The sequence below is a fragment of the Camelina sativa genome, chromosome 20 (assembly GCF_030686135.1).
Source record: "Camelina sativa cultivar CO46 ecotype springtype chromosome 20, ASM3068613v1".
Classification (NCBI taxonomy): domain Eukaryota; kingdom Viridiplantae; phylum Streptophyta; class Magnoliopsida; order Brassicales; family Brassicaceae; genus Camelina; species Camelina sativa.
This window is the reverse complement of record NC_141899.1, coordinates 14093037-14106094: the sequence shown is the minus strand read 5'-3', so window position 1 is coordinate 14106094 and position 13058 is coordinate 14093037. Positions and strand designations below refer to the sequence as shown.

Here is a 13058-nt window from a genome sequence, read left to right as displayed (position 1 = left end):
TTGCATTGAAATTTAGTAGTATATGATTTTGATTTAAAAAGACATAAACGCCAGAACAAATTAAACAGATTTAAAGATTTTGTTCTACCAATATTAACTACAAAACAATAAAGCTGTGAATGCATAGAGATTTGGTTTTGGTAATACAACAACAAAGCTGTGAGAATATATATATATATATATATATATTGGTATCTTATGTGTAGTACTCCAACAAATAGCCAGGACCGGGTTTGTAAGGATCAGCTTCTACATAAGCCTCAGGGCGATCAAACCCGAGATCGTTCACACGATTACTCAGAACATGAAAGATGGCCTTTTTGGAACCTCCGTATTCGTCTCTGTTCTTTTCCACGTACTCTGTCGCTTCAGCTGCTACGCTGTTGACAAATTCAAACCGATTGTCTTCCCTCAAAAGAAGCTGCTCTATGTCCATTGTCATTACCTTGCCAACTTCTCTTATCTTCCTTACTTGCTCTTCGACAAACGGAACTCTTTGCATTTTGTAACGCAACATATCATCCTTCTTCGTCTACAGACAAAAAAAACAGCAGAACGACATAGGAGAGGTTGTTAGTTTATGAAGCAATCGATGGCTGTTTTAACACAACTTGCAAAACATACACACTAGTTTGACATCTGACCTTAAAATTAAGGGATTGGACAATGTATATCCTTTTGAGTCATATGGTCAATGCAAAATAAAAGGTTTGAGGAAGTAAGAATCTAGACAATGGTTTAAGAAACTTTGGAGCTACACATATAACAAAGACAATGCACTGTTCTGGCTATGGAGTAGTTGTGAATACTCAAAACCAACCGTCAAGACCTTAATACGATCAAACAACAAACACAGATAGTTCACAAGATGTACAATAAGAACAATGATAGAAATGGTCCCTCTTCAAAGCTAAAGAGATGTGTTATGTCTAACACATGAACAAGTAACCAAAGAGATAAACTCTGTTTTGTCAAATTTCAAGTCTACCCATTCATTAGATGCTAAGGCCTATAAATACAAGAAGGAGACAATATCTAAATCAAACACGATCCTACATGACGTGAAATGGAAACATGGGAATAAGGTTCCTATATCTAAGGAAAGACTAGGTCTTAACTAATTTGAACACATGAAAGAGTTCTTCCTATCTTCATAACCGAGTCTCTCCGGTTTTATAAGTGTGTTGTTGTGGGTTGGTTCGCATCAAACAAAGATCCAGAGTGTTTTTACAACGATGTCCTAAAAACTGAGATAAAGACAATCTCCATCTCCTTCTATGCATTATATCGATTACACTAAGACCACTGTGACTTAAATAAAGACTAACTAGTAGTAAGAAAGCCTTGTTGTTTTCTAAAATTCATATACAAGTTTACACAGAAATGAGCAAAAGTTCATCCTCAGTGTGTAAAAACCTAAATTGGAGTCAAGAGGACAATGCTTTCTTCTGTGGTCTCTAAGCAAAGCTAAACCCTAATCTTGATTCCTGATTCCAATTTAGGTCATTTACATTTGAACTGTGGAAACTGAGCGAAATCTCTCAGAGATTCATCTTACCAATGTTCTCCTCCGCCAAACACGGCGCCCGTTATCATCTCTTCGAATCCCACAAGAGACCTGAAAACGAAATTAACCAGATTCACACTCAATATCTACCAGAATCAACTCCGAAAACATCGTATAGATATCAAAACCATACGAACCTGAGACTGAAATGTGCAGCGCAAGTTCACGCTTCCCGTATCAGCAATCTGAATAATACAAAAAAAATCGAATATATATGAGAAAATCAATCCCATCGAACAATCAAAGGATGATGCTATGTTGTTTGATAGATTACGCGAGAAGCAATTAGGGATTTTATTTACAGATAAAATCGAAGAGCAGGTGAAGGAAGACGAAGCCATGGTTTCACCACTGTACAGTAGAATAGATAGAACCGGAACCTGTTTTTATATCTAGCCTAGGACTCCGGTTCGGTTTAATAGTTTATCTTTGATCGGTTCTTTTTTGAACAAAATTATCCCTAACCGAACCGGATATAAAATGTGGAACGGTTCTTTTCTTCTGATATCATAAAATTTTAACTTAAAACACACTACAAAACAAATTAATAATTTACTTGGTTGAAATCTTAGAAGAATTCACTCTAATTAATAATAGTAGTTAGTGGGAACCCTCTATTTGTGACATAAACGACATTACACGATGGAACCTCACATTATAGTTAGTTGAATGAGCAAAGAAATTTAACTATATCTCGATCATCACCGGATTTAAGAAAAAAAATGGCATCTAGCATTAATCTCTTAAGATGTTGTATTCTGCTAGCTATAATCATGATGGGGCATGCTCAAACAGACCGGAATCTTGTTGATGAGGATAATGCTGCAGCAGCATCCTTTTATATACCATCGATTGCATCTAGAAGTCATCCTTTTTCTCACCACCGTTCACTTGGTGCTGAGCATTACGAGAGATCATCGCCTCCTCCACCACCTAAAAAATCCTCAGAAGTCGAACCCCTTACTACCGGTACCTAGACCATATTGAGTGATGGTGAGCATCGGTCGAAGAAGGAAGACTCGTAAGTTTGTTTGTTTTGTTTTGTTTTTTTTCTTTGGGACAAAAAAAAAAAAGACTCGTAATCAAGTTGATGTCATGTCTGGGAAGAGCAATGGTTTGTGTTTTTAAGATCTACGCTATTTTTGAAGGCTTTGATTTGATTTTGTTTTCGGAAGTTATATCGTGAATAAGACGAGGAAAATAATATCTCTCTTCTTCTTTATTTATTGTTTTTACTATATACATATCTGATATCTCTATTTTAGCGTTACACGTACGGAATCAAATATTCAATTATGTGTATGTTGTAATACATTATAGTCTTGGTTTTTGGATTTGGTTTTAGTCACGATTATGTGTTTGTTGTAGTGATATAATTTGAAGAAAAGAAAAACTTGGGTATAGTAAATTTGTGAAAAACAGAACGAATATCTAATAGTATTGTGTGTATCTGTTATTTTTTATTTTTATGTGTACTTGTGTAGCCTCTCTCGGGTACGGTTTAAATATAAAATATCCCTAACTGAACCAAACATCAAACTATCATGTGGAATGGTTCTTTTTGTTCTTCATCAATATTGGAGAATGAATATTTGTGTTCTATTGTTCCCCATTCGATGTGGAGGAGGAATGATATGTAATAAAAATTATTTTTCGTGGTAAAAAAGTTGGAGGATAAAGAGAATTGTCACAATTAAAAGAAATTAAAGATGGAACCTCACAAATTCTTTTGTGAATATAAAGAAAACAATATCTTGAATATGACATGAGCAAAATCGTTGTCTCTATATAATGCACATTTCGCTAATTGTACACAATGTCATAAGCCATCTCAGTTACTTGAAGTGTCTCAAAAAGTTCTAGCATCATCTTCAACTCTCCATTAGCACATCGTGCATTGAGGAAAATACAATTGGGTTGGTTGTCCAGGACTATACTATAGGAGATCATTTCAGCATAGATCTCTCTTGCTTTGACTACTATTTCTCTCTACTATTTTAGAATAGAAGATTAATTTATTTGGTGTAAATATAAAAGATATATTAGAAATTTATATAACTTTATTAACATAGACTTTTTTTTGTTTTACTAAATGCTTTTGTAAAGAAAATAATTATTAATTTTTTGGTAGATGAAGAAGTTATTGGCAAAGGTTTCAGTGTCACTGAGTTTCAAAAATTTTACATCTAAAAAAATTAATGGTCAAGTTAATGTTTGCGATAAACCTATTACTATTTTTTTTCTTTTAATTTTTACCATATGATGTCTCTTAAAAGGGGTGTTTATGTGTAGAATTTTTGTGAGACAAAACACTATATTTTTTAATTAGATCATTGTATTACTTACTTTTATTTTTAGTGACAATAAATGGTATTGTTTCAAGTTATGTAATGTAGTATTTGTATCTGGTACTTTAATAAAACAAAAACGTCGGACTTGTAGGGTTGTCGCAATGCATCATGAGTTGGGCCACGATCTTGGAGCTCATTTACGGTGTAGGGGACTCTTCAAACAACTTAAGTCTGTTAAGTGCATGCGCTATGTCAAAAAAAATTGAATCGTTGATTTAACAATATAATGTTCCAAATTTAATGGCTAGTGTAGGATGATATATACTCTATCCTTTCAAATAGGTTGATTCACTCAACAATTATTATTACTAAAAAATACAAGGAAAATAATCTAAACATTAGTAATCAACTTTAATAAAATGAATAAAATCCAAAGATTGAAAAAGCTTATTTATCCTTGCAATTAACACCAAAATGTAAATTAAATGTATTTTTGGTAATTTATAAGCTGACTAAACAATTTTAAACTTGCCATGTTTTTTTATGTTCTCTTTTTCACTTCTCATTCATATGATTCAAGTAAACAATTCTACTAGTGCAAACGTTGAACATGAATTTACACTATTATTTATTAGTATTTTATTGTATATAATATATACAATAAAACTTCTATAAATAAATACTCGATAAATTAATAATTACTGTAATTTAACAAATTTCTCCGGTCTCAATTTGGATTACCTAATATTATGATTAAATAATACGATAATACTTTTTTTGAAAATCATTTATAATATATATGGTCTCATAATTACTACTTATATAAAATTATCAATATATATATTATAAAGAACATTTATTGAAATGTGACTCTTTTGTTTGTTGTTGTTTCTTTAAACTACATTAAGTTGTAGTTGGAATTCATTTATAGTATTTTTACGGTAACAAATTTTTTTGATGTTTTCTTCAACACATCATACAGTAAATGTTAATTTCCTTGTAATTAATTATAGAAAAGTATTGATTATAACGACTGAATATTATATTAAATATATATATATATATATATATATATATATATATATTTAAAAAGGATTACCAAATAATGAAATTTTATTTACAAATTTATAATAAATTAATTTATATTATCATTTTTAAAGTACAGTTGGCAGTCTACCTTTTTAGTTATACTTAATTACATGAAAGATCTTTGAAAAAAAATATTTCCAATTTTTATTTAATTTCCAGAAATCGCTCTACCTAATTCAAACATAAATATATGATTATCCTTTCACTTTTATTTGATCTTATATTTAAATTATTTTGATTATTATATTATGTTGGTGTACTGAACTCTCTACAAGAGGATGGTTTTCAAACTTGTCTGGTATACAAAGACTCTGATGATACGAATGACGCCCTATTCAAGTTACCTAAATGGAAGTCGGTGAGAAGTCTCCAGGACGTCTTCGCTGATTACTACAAAGCCAAACCACCTCCATCTTTTGATCTTGATGATGAATTGTTTCCAGAATTAACTGGTGATGTTCCAACCAGAAGTGCGCAGAGGACAGCCCATATGATCCCTACTGAATCCAAGCAGATCCTACTGAATCCAAGCAGATCCCTACTGAATCTAAGCATCCTCAGAATCCAGTTTCATTAAGGATCCGATCCTTGGAGGGGTTGATGAATGCTGATCACATCAAGACTCTATTGCCAGAGGTATGTATAATTGAAAATTATTGGCTATGAAAATTTTCTAAAGTTAGTGAGGTTTGGTTTTTTGGTTTTTTGGTTTGTGGTTCCAGGCTATAATAGAGCTTGATTTATTAGGCATTCAAATTTATAATTTTTATTTGGTTTATTCCGCTTATTGTTTTAAAGAATTTCAACTTTTAAAAAGTTAAAATATCATTAACTCGATGCTACACGGTAGGTAAAAAATCATTTCATTATTTTGTTCACACGTAACACTATCAATATTACAGTAATATATATATATATATATATATATATATATATATATATATATATCTAATTAAGTTGATTAAACTAATATTATGTATAAAAAAAATCAAATTCTCTCGCGGTACACCGAGGGTTAAATCATAAAATTGAAAATCAAAATACAATTATACGATCTTAAATACTAAACAAAATTAATAAAACATATACTTTGAATTTAGATTTTTTAGAACTTGTTTCGCGGTATACCGCGAGTTACAATCATGTACTAAAAATTAATAAAAATTTACTCAATCTCGACATAATCAATTTGTAGAAGTTTTTCTATAAGTAACAAGTTTCAAAATTGTTTTTACTTTCTCAAACAGGGTTGAGTATAGGAAGATAAACTAATAAGTATATTAGATGTTAATTGATACTTTTAGTTGTTCAAATTCCTCTACGTCTCGTGAAAAAGAAAAGATTTCTCCTGAAACTTTCATTTTTTCTCTAGCATTTCACTTAGCAACCATACCAAATCTCTCATATTATCCTTTTCTCTAGCACGAATATATAATTGTTTAGACTCTTTATACTGATTACTGAATCTATATTGTTGAAATCGTCGTTATTTTTTTAAGATTTCATAACATATATCAACGACAACTCGAGGACATTTTATATTTATTAATAATTTGTATTATGTAGATTTAACTTTTGATGATGTTGTTACGACGATTCATTTCTTTCCTTTTTGTGAAGTTTTACATGGTTCTAAAAGGGTTCACATGCAATGACAATACTAGCATAAATCACCTTATTCATATCTTAAAAGGCCTTGATATCTCTTTCTTGTGAAGATCTATTATATATTTTAGGATATTTCAATATAATTACTTTTTCGATCAAATTAAGTGAGACGAAAGATTATATGGAAGTGCTAGTCGACTGCTTGTAAGGAAGAGCTTCGAGTTAGCTTGCCTTGTTTGGCTGAGGGTTTTCTTGTACCCGCCAGCCTTGACTCCGAAAGGATTTCAATCCTTTTCGGCTTTGTATAACTCAACCGAATTCAATCAATGAAAAAAAACAAAAAAAAAGCAAAAAGTTTCAGACTTGACACATAATATTTGACGCTCATTTATTTTCCCCTTCTTTTGTGTCATCCCATGGTTTTTAAACAATGATAATTGTTAGTGTTGAGTTTCGCGAATTAGAGGTCTAAGGGAAAAGCCCGCTAAGGAGTAAACGTCAACCCAACAATTGGGTCCGACATGAGCCCAAGAAGAAAGTTCGGGTTGAAGGGCGAAGTCAATCCAGAGATGAAGTTGGGAGATCGAGATCAAGATCACGGGCAAGATTACAAGAGGAGATTCAGGAAGAATTGGGTTCGTTGTTGAGCTTAAATATTCAACATTTGTAAACAGAAAACGTATGTAACTTTTAACAAATCAATACAGCAAATCAATACAAAAATCTAGTTCGTTTGTTCTTCATTGTTCTTATCGATTTATACCGAAAGTCTGCCCAGCTCCTATTTCTCAATTAAATCTTTCTAGTTGTTATTTCTAATATCAACAATTTGGCGCCGTCTATGGGGACTTAGGTCTTTCTATTCTAAAAAATCGATTGCTCTGAAGAAATCTAAGCGAAATGGATCCATCCGCAGCTAATACGACCATGCCAGAAACTGCATCACCAGTGACACACCACAGGTCCATCACCAACAATGCCCCTTCTCAGGATGCGCAGATTCCAGCCCAGTCCGATCACGAGGTCACGAATCCAGTCAGACACGGGACAGGCTCGTCGCTTGACGACGCTCACAAACCGGACCAAAGCACCTCGGGTGGCTCGGATCTCACCCGTCACGGATCCGTTTCAGCTCAGGATCCCGGTAGCTCGAACCCAGGGATCTCCGTCGGGGTTATTCCCACGGTCCCCACGATCCCAATGGGAAATAGGAACCATTCTCGGGTGTGGACTCGCTCCAAAAATAATGGAACGAACCGACCCGGGCAGCACCTAACGCCGTTGTCCTCCTCCGGGACTTCCGGCGGAACCAATCTCTCTGAGATACAAGGAATGCTCGCTGTCTTGATCGACAAGACTCAAAGCCAAGACGCGACAAATCGAGCCCTTATGAGCGGAACCGAGCAACATGAGAAGGAGCTCTCGTCTCGCGCAACTGCCGATCTCAATCGGGGCGCCACGTACCCTCCTGGGATAATCTCAACTGACTCCGCAGAAAGGGCGCTGCCGCGGACACGTCTCGATTTCAAGTCCACGTTACTCCGCCCGGGATCTGGACGCTAGCCGTGTTTGCGTCCTCAGAAAACAACGGAGCTCCGAACTCGTTGGTCTTAAATGGTAACACGAGCTCACGACCTGCCGATCATCCCTCGATCGGATATGTCGGATCAGCCGAACAGGGCATCAGTACCCCCGGTGCTCCCCAGAACTCCTCGGCGAGAATAAATCCGGCTTTGACCGAAGAATTCGGGAGCGGGGCGCCATGGACGTTGTCGACCGGCAGTCTAAGTCTCCCCGGACCTCCAAGGAACGACGCGATAAACGCTTAATTCCTCACCGAGTACATGAATAAGGCAAGCACCGAGATGGCCCAAATCCGGTCCATCTAGCCACAAGCGCGGCTCCGGATATCGATCGTGCGATCGCTGAAACGAGGTGCACCCTGTTTACTGACCGGATCGCGAAAGTTCGCCTTCGGGACTTTGTTTGCCTGAATACGCGGGTGCATCGGACCTGGAGCACACCTCCGGGCATTCAGACTTGTAATAACCAAGGCCTACCTCACCGAACACGAGTGTGAGGCCGGTTACTGCCGCTATTTCACCGATAATCTAGTTGGACTGGCGTTGGAATGGTTCGCTTCTTTGGAATCTAATTCCATCGATAGCTTCGACCAACTCGCCTCGGCATTTCTGAAACAGTATTCGGTCTTCTTCCAAACGAAGGTGACCGAATCAGACCTTTGGCTCCTAGTCCAGGGAAAGGTATCGCTTCAAGTCGACTAAGGCCAGGATAGCCAATTTAAACGACGAGGTTGCCGTAGCGGCCCTCCGGCATGGCCTATGGTACACTTCGAAATTTCGAGAAGAGCTCACCGTCTGACAACCCCGTCGCTCGATGAGGCGCTCCACAGGTCAATTAACTTTGCCAGAGCCGAAGAAGAGCGAGCCGCTATGGCCAAGCTCCATAAGTCGGCAAACGCATCGTTCAACCCTCCCAAAAAGACTTTCTGAAAGGAATCATTCGAGTCTGGTCTTCACGCCTTCTCGGTCGACTCTGCACCGAGGACCAAGAACCCAAACTTCGACCCCGAGAAGTTCTGCAAGTATCAGAAAATACGAGGTCACTCAACCGAAGAGTGCAGAACTGTGGGGCGCCTCCTCGCGCGAAAGCACGAAGCAGGAGAGCTCGGCAAAATCGACCTCGAAAAAGAGGGAGAGAAGGCTAGGGAAGCCAATGCTAACACCAAGGACACCGCCGCGAAACGCGAAAAAAACGTATTGACCTAGTCTTCAGAGGGCTCACCCATTGCCGCACCTCTCCCAGGTCGGTCTTTACACCACCTCTGGCTCCTCGAAAGCTCGTGAGCTGCCGCCCGCACATCTCCCGGTGTTTCGGAAACACCGACCGGGTCCACAGGGTTGATTACATCACGGGAGGATCTTTTTTGTGTTGTAACTCAGTTAACTCGATCAAAGCGTATCAATGCAGGGTCGAGAGTTACCACCGAGAGCGGAAACCCCGCTCCGATCAAGATTACAAGATCACCTTCTGGGAAAGCGAGACCGCTGACCTGGATAAACCACACGACGACGCTCTAATAGTGAGACTAGACGTCGGAGGATGCGAGCTTTCTCGAATAATTATAGATACGGGGAGCTCGGTTGATCTCTTGTTTTACAATGCTTTTAAACGGATGGGATACCCTGATTCCAAACTGAAAGGGGCCAAAACCCCACTCACCAGATTTGCTGGTGATACAACCCTAGCCAAGGGTACCGTTCAGCTCATAGTAGAAGACCAGGGGGTACGGCATTTAGTCGACTTTGTGGTCGTCGACCATCCCGCGCCCTTCAATGCCATCCTCGGTAGACCATGGTTTTACGGGATGAAGGCGGTTCCATCAACGTACCACAGTGCGTTAAATTCCTATCTCGGGCAGAATCGCAACCATCTACGGTAGTCAACGCACCTCAAGACAATGTTATAGAGGCGGCTACGACTTAATTAAGAAATCCGCTCAATAGCAATTAATGATCGCTGACAAACTCGAGGCTCGTCAGCTCGCTAGCCACAAAGACCCCATCGCGCGCGGACCAATAATGACCAAGGTCGACCAAGTTCCAATTGCGGAAGGTCATCCGGAGCAATGCGTCGGGATCAGGGCCGACCTGAACGCCAATACAAGAAACGACCTGATCCAATTCTTGGGTCAGAACTGCGATACATTCGCTTGGTCCTCGTCGGACATGAAGGGAATCGACATTAGCGTTACATCTCGTCAGCTTAACGTCGACTCCACCTACAAACCGATAAAACAAAAGCGTCGCAAGCTCGGCCCCGAAAGGGCTAAAGCAGTGAACGACGAGGTGGACCGTCTGCTGAAAATAGGATCTATCCGCGAGGTCCAGTATGTTGAATGGTTGGCCAACCCCGTGGTGGTCAGAAAGAAAAATGGGAAATGGCGGATCTGCATCGACTTCAAAGACCTCAACAAAGCTTGTCCGAAAGACAATTATCCTCTTCCTCATATCGACTGATTGGTCGAAGCAACCGCCGGTCACGAGATTTTGTCCTTCATGGACGCTTTCTCGGGGTATAATCAGATTCTGATGGACCCCGTCAACCAAGAAAAAACCGGTTTCATTACTGATCGAGGTACTTACTGCTACAAAGTAATGCCTTTCGGACTTAAAAACGTTGGAGCAACCTACCAGAGGTTAATCAATAAGATGTTCGCCGAACACCTTGGAAAAACCATGGAGGTTTATATTGACAACATGCTCGTCAAGTCAATGCGCGAGCAAGATCACGTCTCCCAGCTCAAAGAAAGTTTCAAAATACTAAACCAACTAGGTATCAACCCGCATTATGTGCTGAATAAATATATACAGATAAAATTAGAGTTATGTGTAAATTTATTTTCTAAGATCTAAAATTTGTTTTAAATATATATATATATATATATATCTATAAACCGTGAAAATATTTTTAGATCAAAATATTATGTATCAACTAAATATATTTATAACCCGCTCTTTTGTTAATCTATGTAAGATTTTTTATTTATTAAAATTTTTTATTTATATTGTGTAAAAATATATTTCACCCGTGAAATATTATACCAATGATATTAAATAAGTCAATTCCCTATAATAATGATTATTGTTATAATTTTATTTAGAAACTTTAAATATGTGAATAGTAATCAATTTTTTAATATGTGAATAATTTCTAATTTTGAAAATGTTTTAGATCTAATGATTTTATATTTTAATAATTAAATATGTTATAAAATGATTAAAATAATTTTTAAATTTGAATGTTTGAATTTTTTAATTAATTGTAAAGGAATATTCTTTAATCATTAAAAAACAATTATGTGTAAATACTAAATATCCATAAAAATGAAGGCAATAAATTCATTGATGTCCTCAGCTCTCTAACGACGACAAATCAGCATTTTCTTGAAAATGTTTCTCTTTTAATATATAGAAGATACGGAATGAAACTCAATCCGACTAAATGCACATTTGGCGTCGCGTCCGGCGAATACCTAGGATACCTGGTCACGGAACGCGGGATCAAAGCAAATCCAAAATAGATCGCAACCTTCCTCGAGATGCCTTCGCCAAAGACAACTTGGGAGGTGCAAAGAATGACGGGACGGATAGCCGCCCTGATATGATCTACGGACCGTTGCCTTCCATTTTATTAGTTGCTGAAAGGTTACCGAAAATTCGAGTGGGATGACATGTGTGAGGAAGCATTCCAAGAATTGAAAAAGTATCTCACCGAGCCTCCCGTCCTCTAGAAGCCAGCGGATGGGGAACACCTCTTCTTCTACATTGCCGTTTCTGACTCCGCGGTAAGCGGAGTACTGGTGCGGGAATATGAGGGAGAGCAAAAACCGGTTTACTACGTTAGTAAAACCCTAGTCGACGCCGAAACACGGTACCCCACTATGGAAAAACTAGCCCTAGCGGTCGTGATGTCAGCCCGCAAGCTACGCCCTTATTTCCAGTCACACACAATCGTGGTGATGACGTCTCAACCTATCTGGACTATCCTACATAGTCCCATCCAATCCGGCAGACTAGCCAAATGGGCTATAGAACTCAGCGAGTATGATATCGATTACTGACCAAGGACTTGCGCCAAAGCACAAGTCCTCGCTGATTTCGTAGTTGAACTCACCGCGGCCAACAAGTATACCAAAAACCACTCCAAGAGGTGGTCGCTGTACGCGGACGGAGCATCATCCAGGCAGGGAGGCAGGATCGGAATTCGACTCGTATCCCCGACCAATGAAATCATGGAACGGTCCTTCCGGCTCGGGTTCGCAGCCTCAAATAATGAAGCCGAGTACGAAGCCCTAATAGTCGGACTCCGGCTGGCACTAGGTGTAGGAGTTAAAGAGCTCGCTGCATTCAGCGACTCGCAGCTCGTCACCAGTCAATACCCACAGAAATTACGACACAAACTGTGAATGGATGGTCGCTTACCTCCGAATCGTTTGGTCGATGGCAGAGCAATTCTCATCGTTCGAACTCACCAAAATTCCCTGGGGAGAGAGCCCTCGCCGCACTGGCTTCAACCTCTGATCCCTCGGTCAAACGAATCATACCCGTCAAAGGCATAGATGAGCCTAGCATCTCTATCCCCGTCAAAGCCCAAAGCGTCCACTAAGTCGAGGTCGAAACCGGCCCAGACGAGGAAGGACCCGAGCAGGCATCCAACCGGGATGATGAGCTCCTAGATGACCTTGTCTCCGGAGACGAGCAGGAAACAGAACTGGAAACGGATTGGCGGGTCCCGATTCGTGATTACATCGCAAACGGAACAACCCCCAAGGACCGATGGCAAGCGCGTAAGCTCAAAGCTCAAAGCACAAGGTTCTGCATCATCAGCGAAGAGCTGTATAAGAGTTGCATCTCCGGACCATACCTGATGTGCGTATACGGGAATGAAACCCACATCATCATGAAAGAAGCTCACGAGGG

General features: G+C 38.8%; 2 protein-coding genes across 2 annotated transcripts; one reads left to right on the top strand and one right to left on the bottom strand.

The window, feature by feature from the left end:
- LOC104770820 (protein PLASTID TRANSCRIPTIONALLY ACTIVE 7) lies at nt 1–1935 on the bottom strand. Its single transcript, XM_010495274.3, has 4 exons — nt 1870–1935; nt 1705–1752; nt 1559–1618; nt 1–532 (listed from the first exon to the last, which is right to left on the bottom strand). The coding sequence occupies exons 1-4, from the start codon at nt 1906–1908 to the stop codon at nt 197–199; spliced, it is 483 nt and encodes a 160-aa protein (XP_010493576.2). The 5' UTR covers nt 1909–1935; the 3' UTR covers nt 1–196.
- A 282-nt stretch (nt 1936–2217) lies between these two features.
- Nucleotides 2218–2789, top strand: LOC109131351 (uncharacterized). Its single transcript, XM_019242232.2, has one exon. It carries the CDS (start codon nt 2290–2292, stop codon nt 2542–2544), a length of 255 nt encoding a protein of 84 aa, XP_019097777.1. The 5' UTR covers nt 2218–2289; the 3' UTR covers nt 2545–2789.
- Nucleotides 2790–13058: the final 10269 nt, after the last annotated feature.

Excerpts from the sequence above, each read along its gene's own strand:
- LOC104770820 (XM_010495274.3), bottom strand. The coding sequence starts at position 1,908 with ATGGCTTCGTCTTCCTTCACCTGCTCTTCGATTTTATCT. Across the intron at positions 1,753-1,869 it reads CCTGCTCTTCGATTTTATCT|ATTGCTGATACGGGAAGCGT; the intron begins GTAAATAAAATC and ends TGTATTATTCAG. Across the intron at positions 1,619-1,704 it reads GCTGCACATTTCAGTCTCAG|GTCTCTTGTGGGATTCGAAG; the intron begins GTTCGTATGGTT and ends TTTCGTTTTCAG.
- LOC109131351 (XM_019242232.2), top strand. The coding sequence starts at position 2,290 with ATGGCATCTAGCATTAATCTCTTAAGATGTTGTATTCTGCTAGCTATA.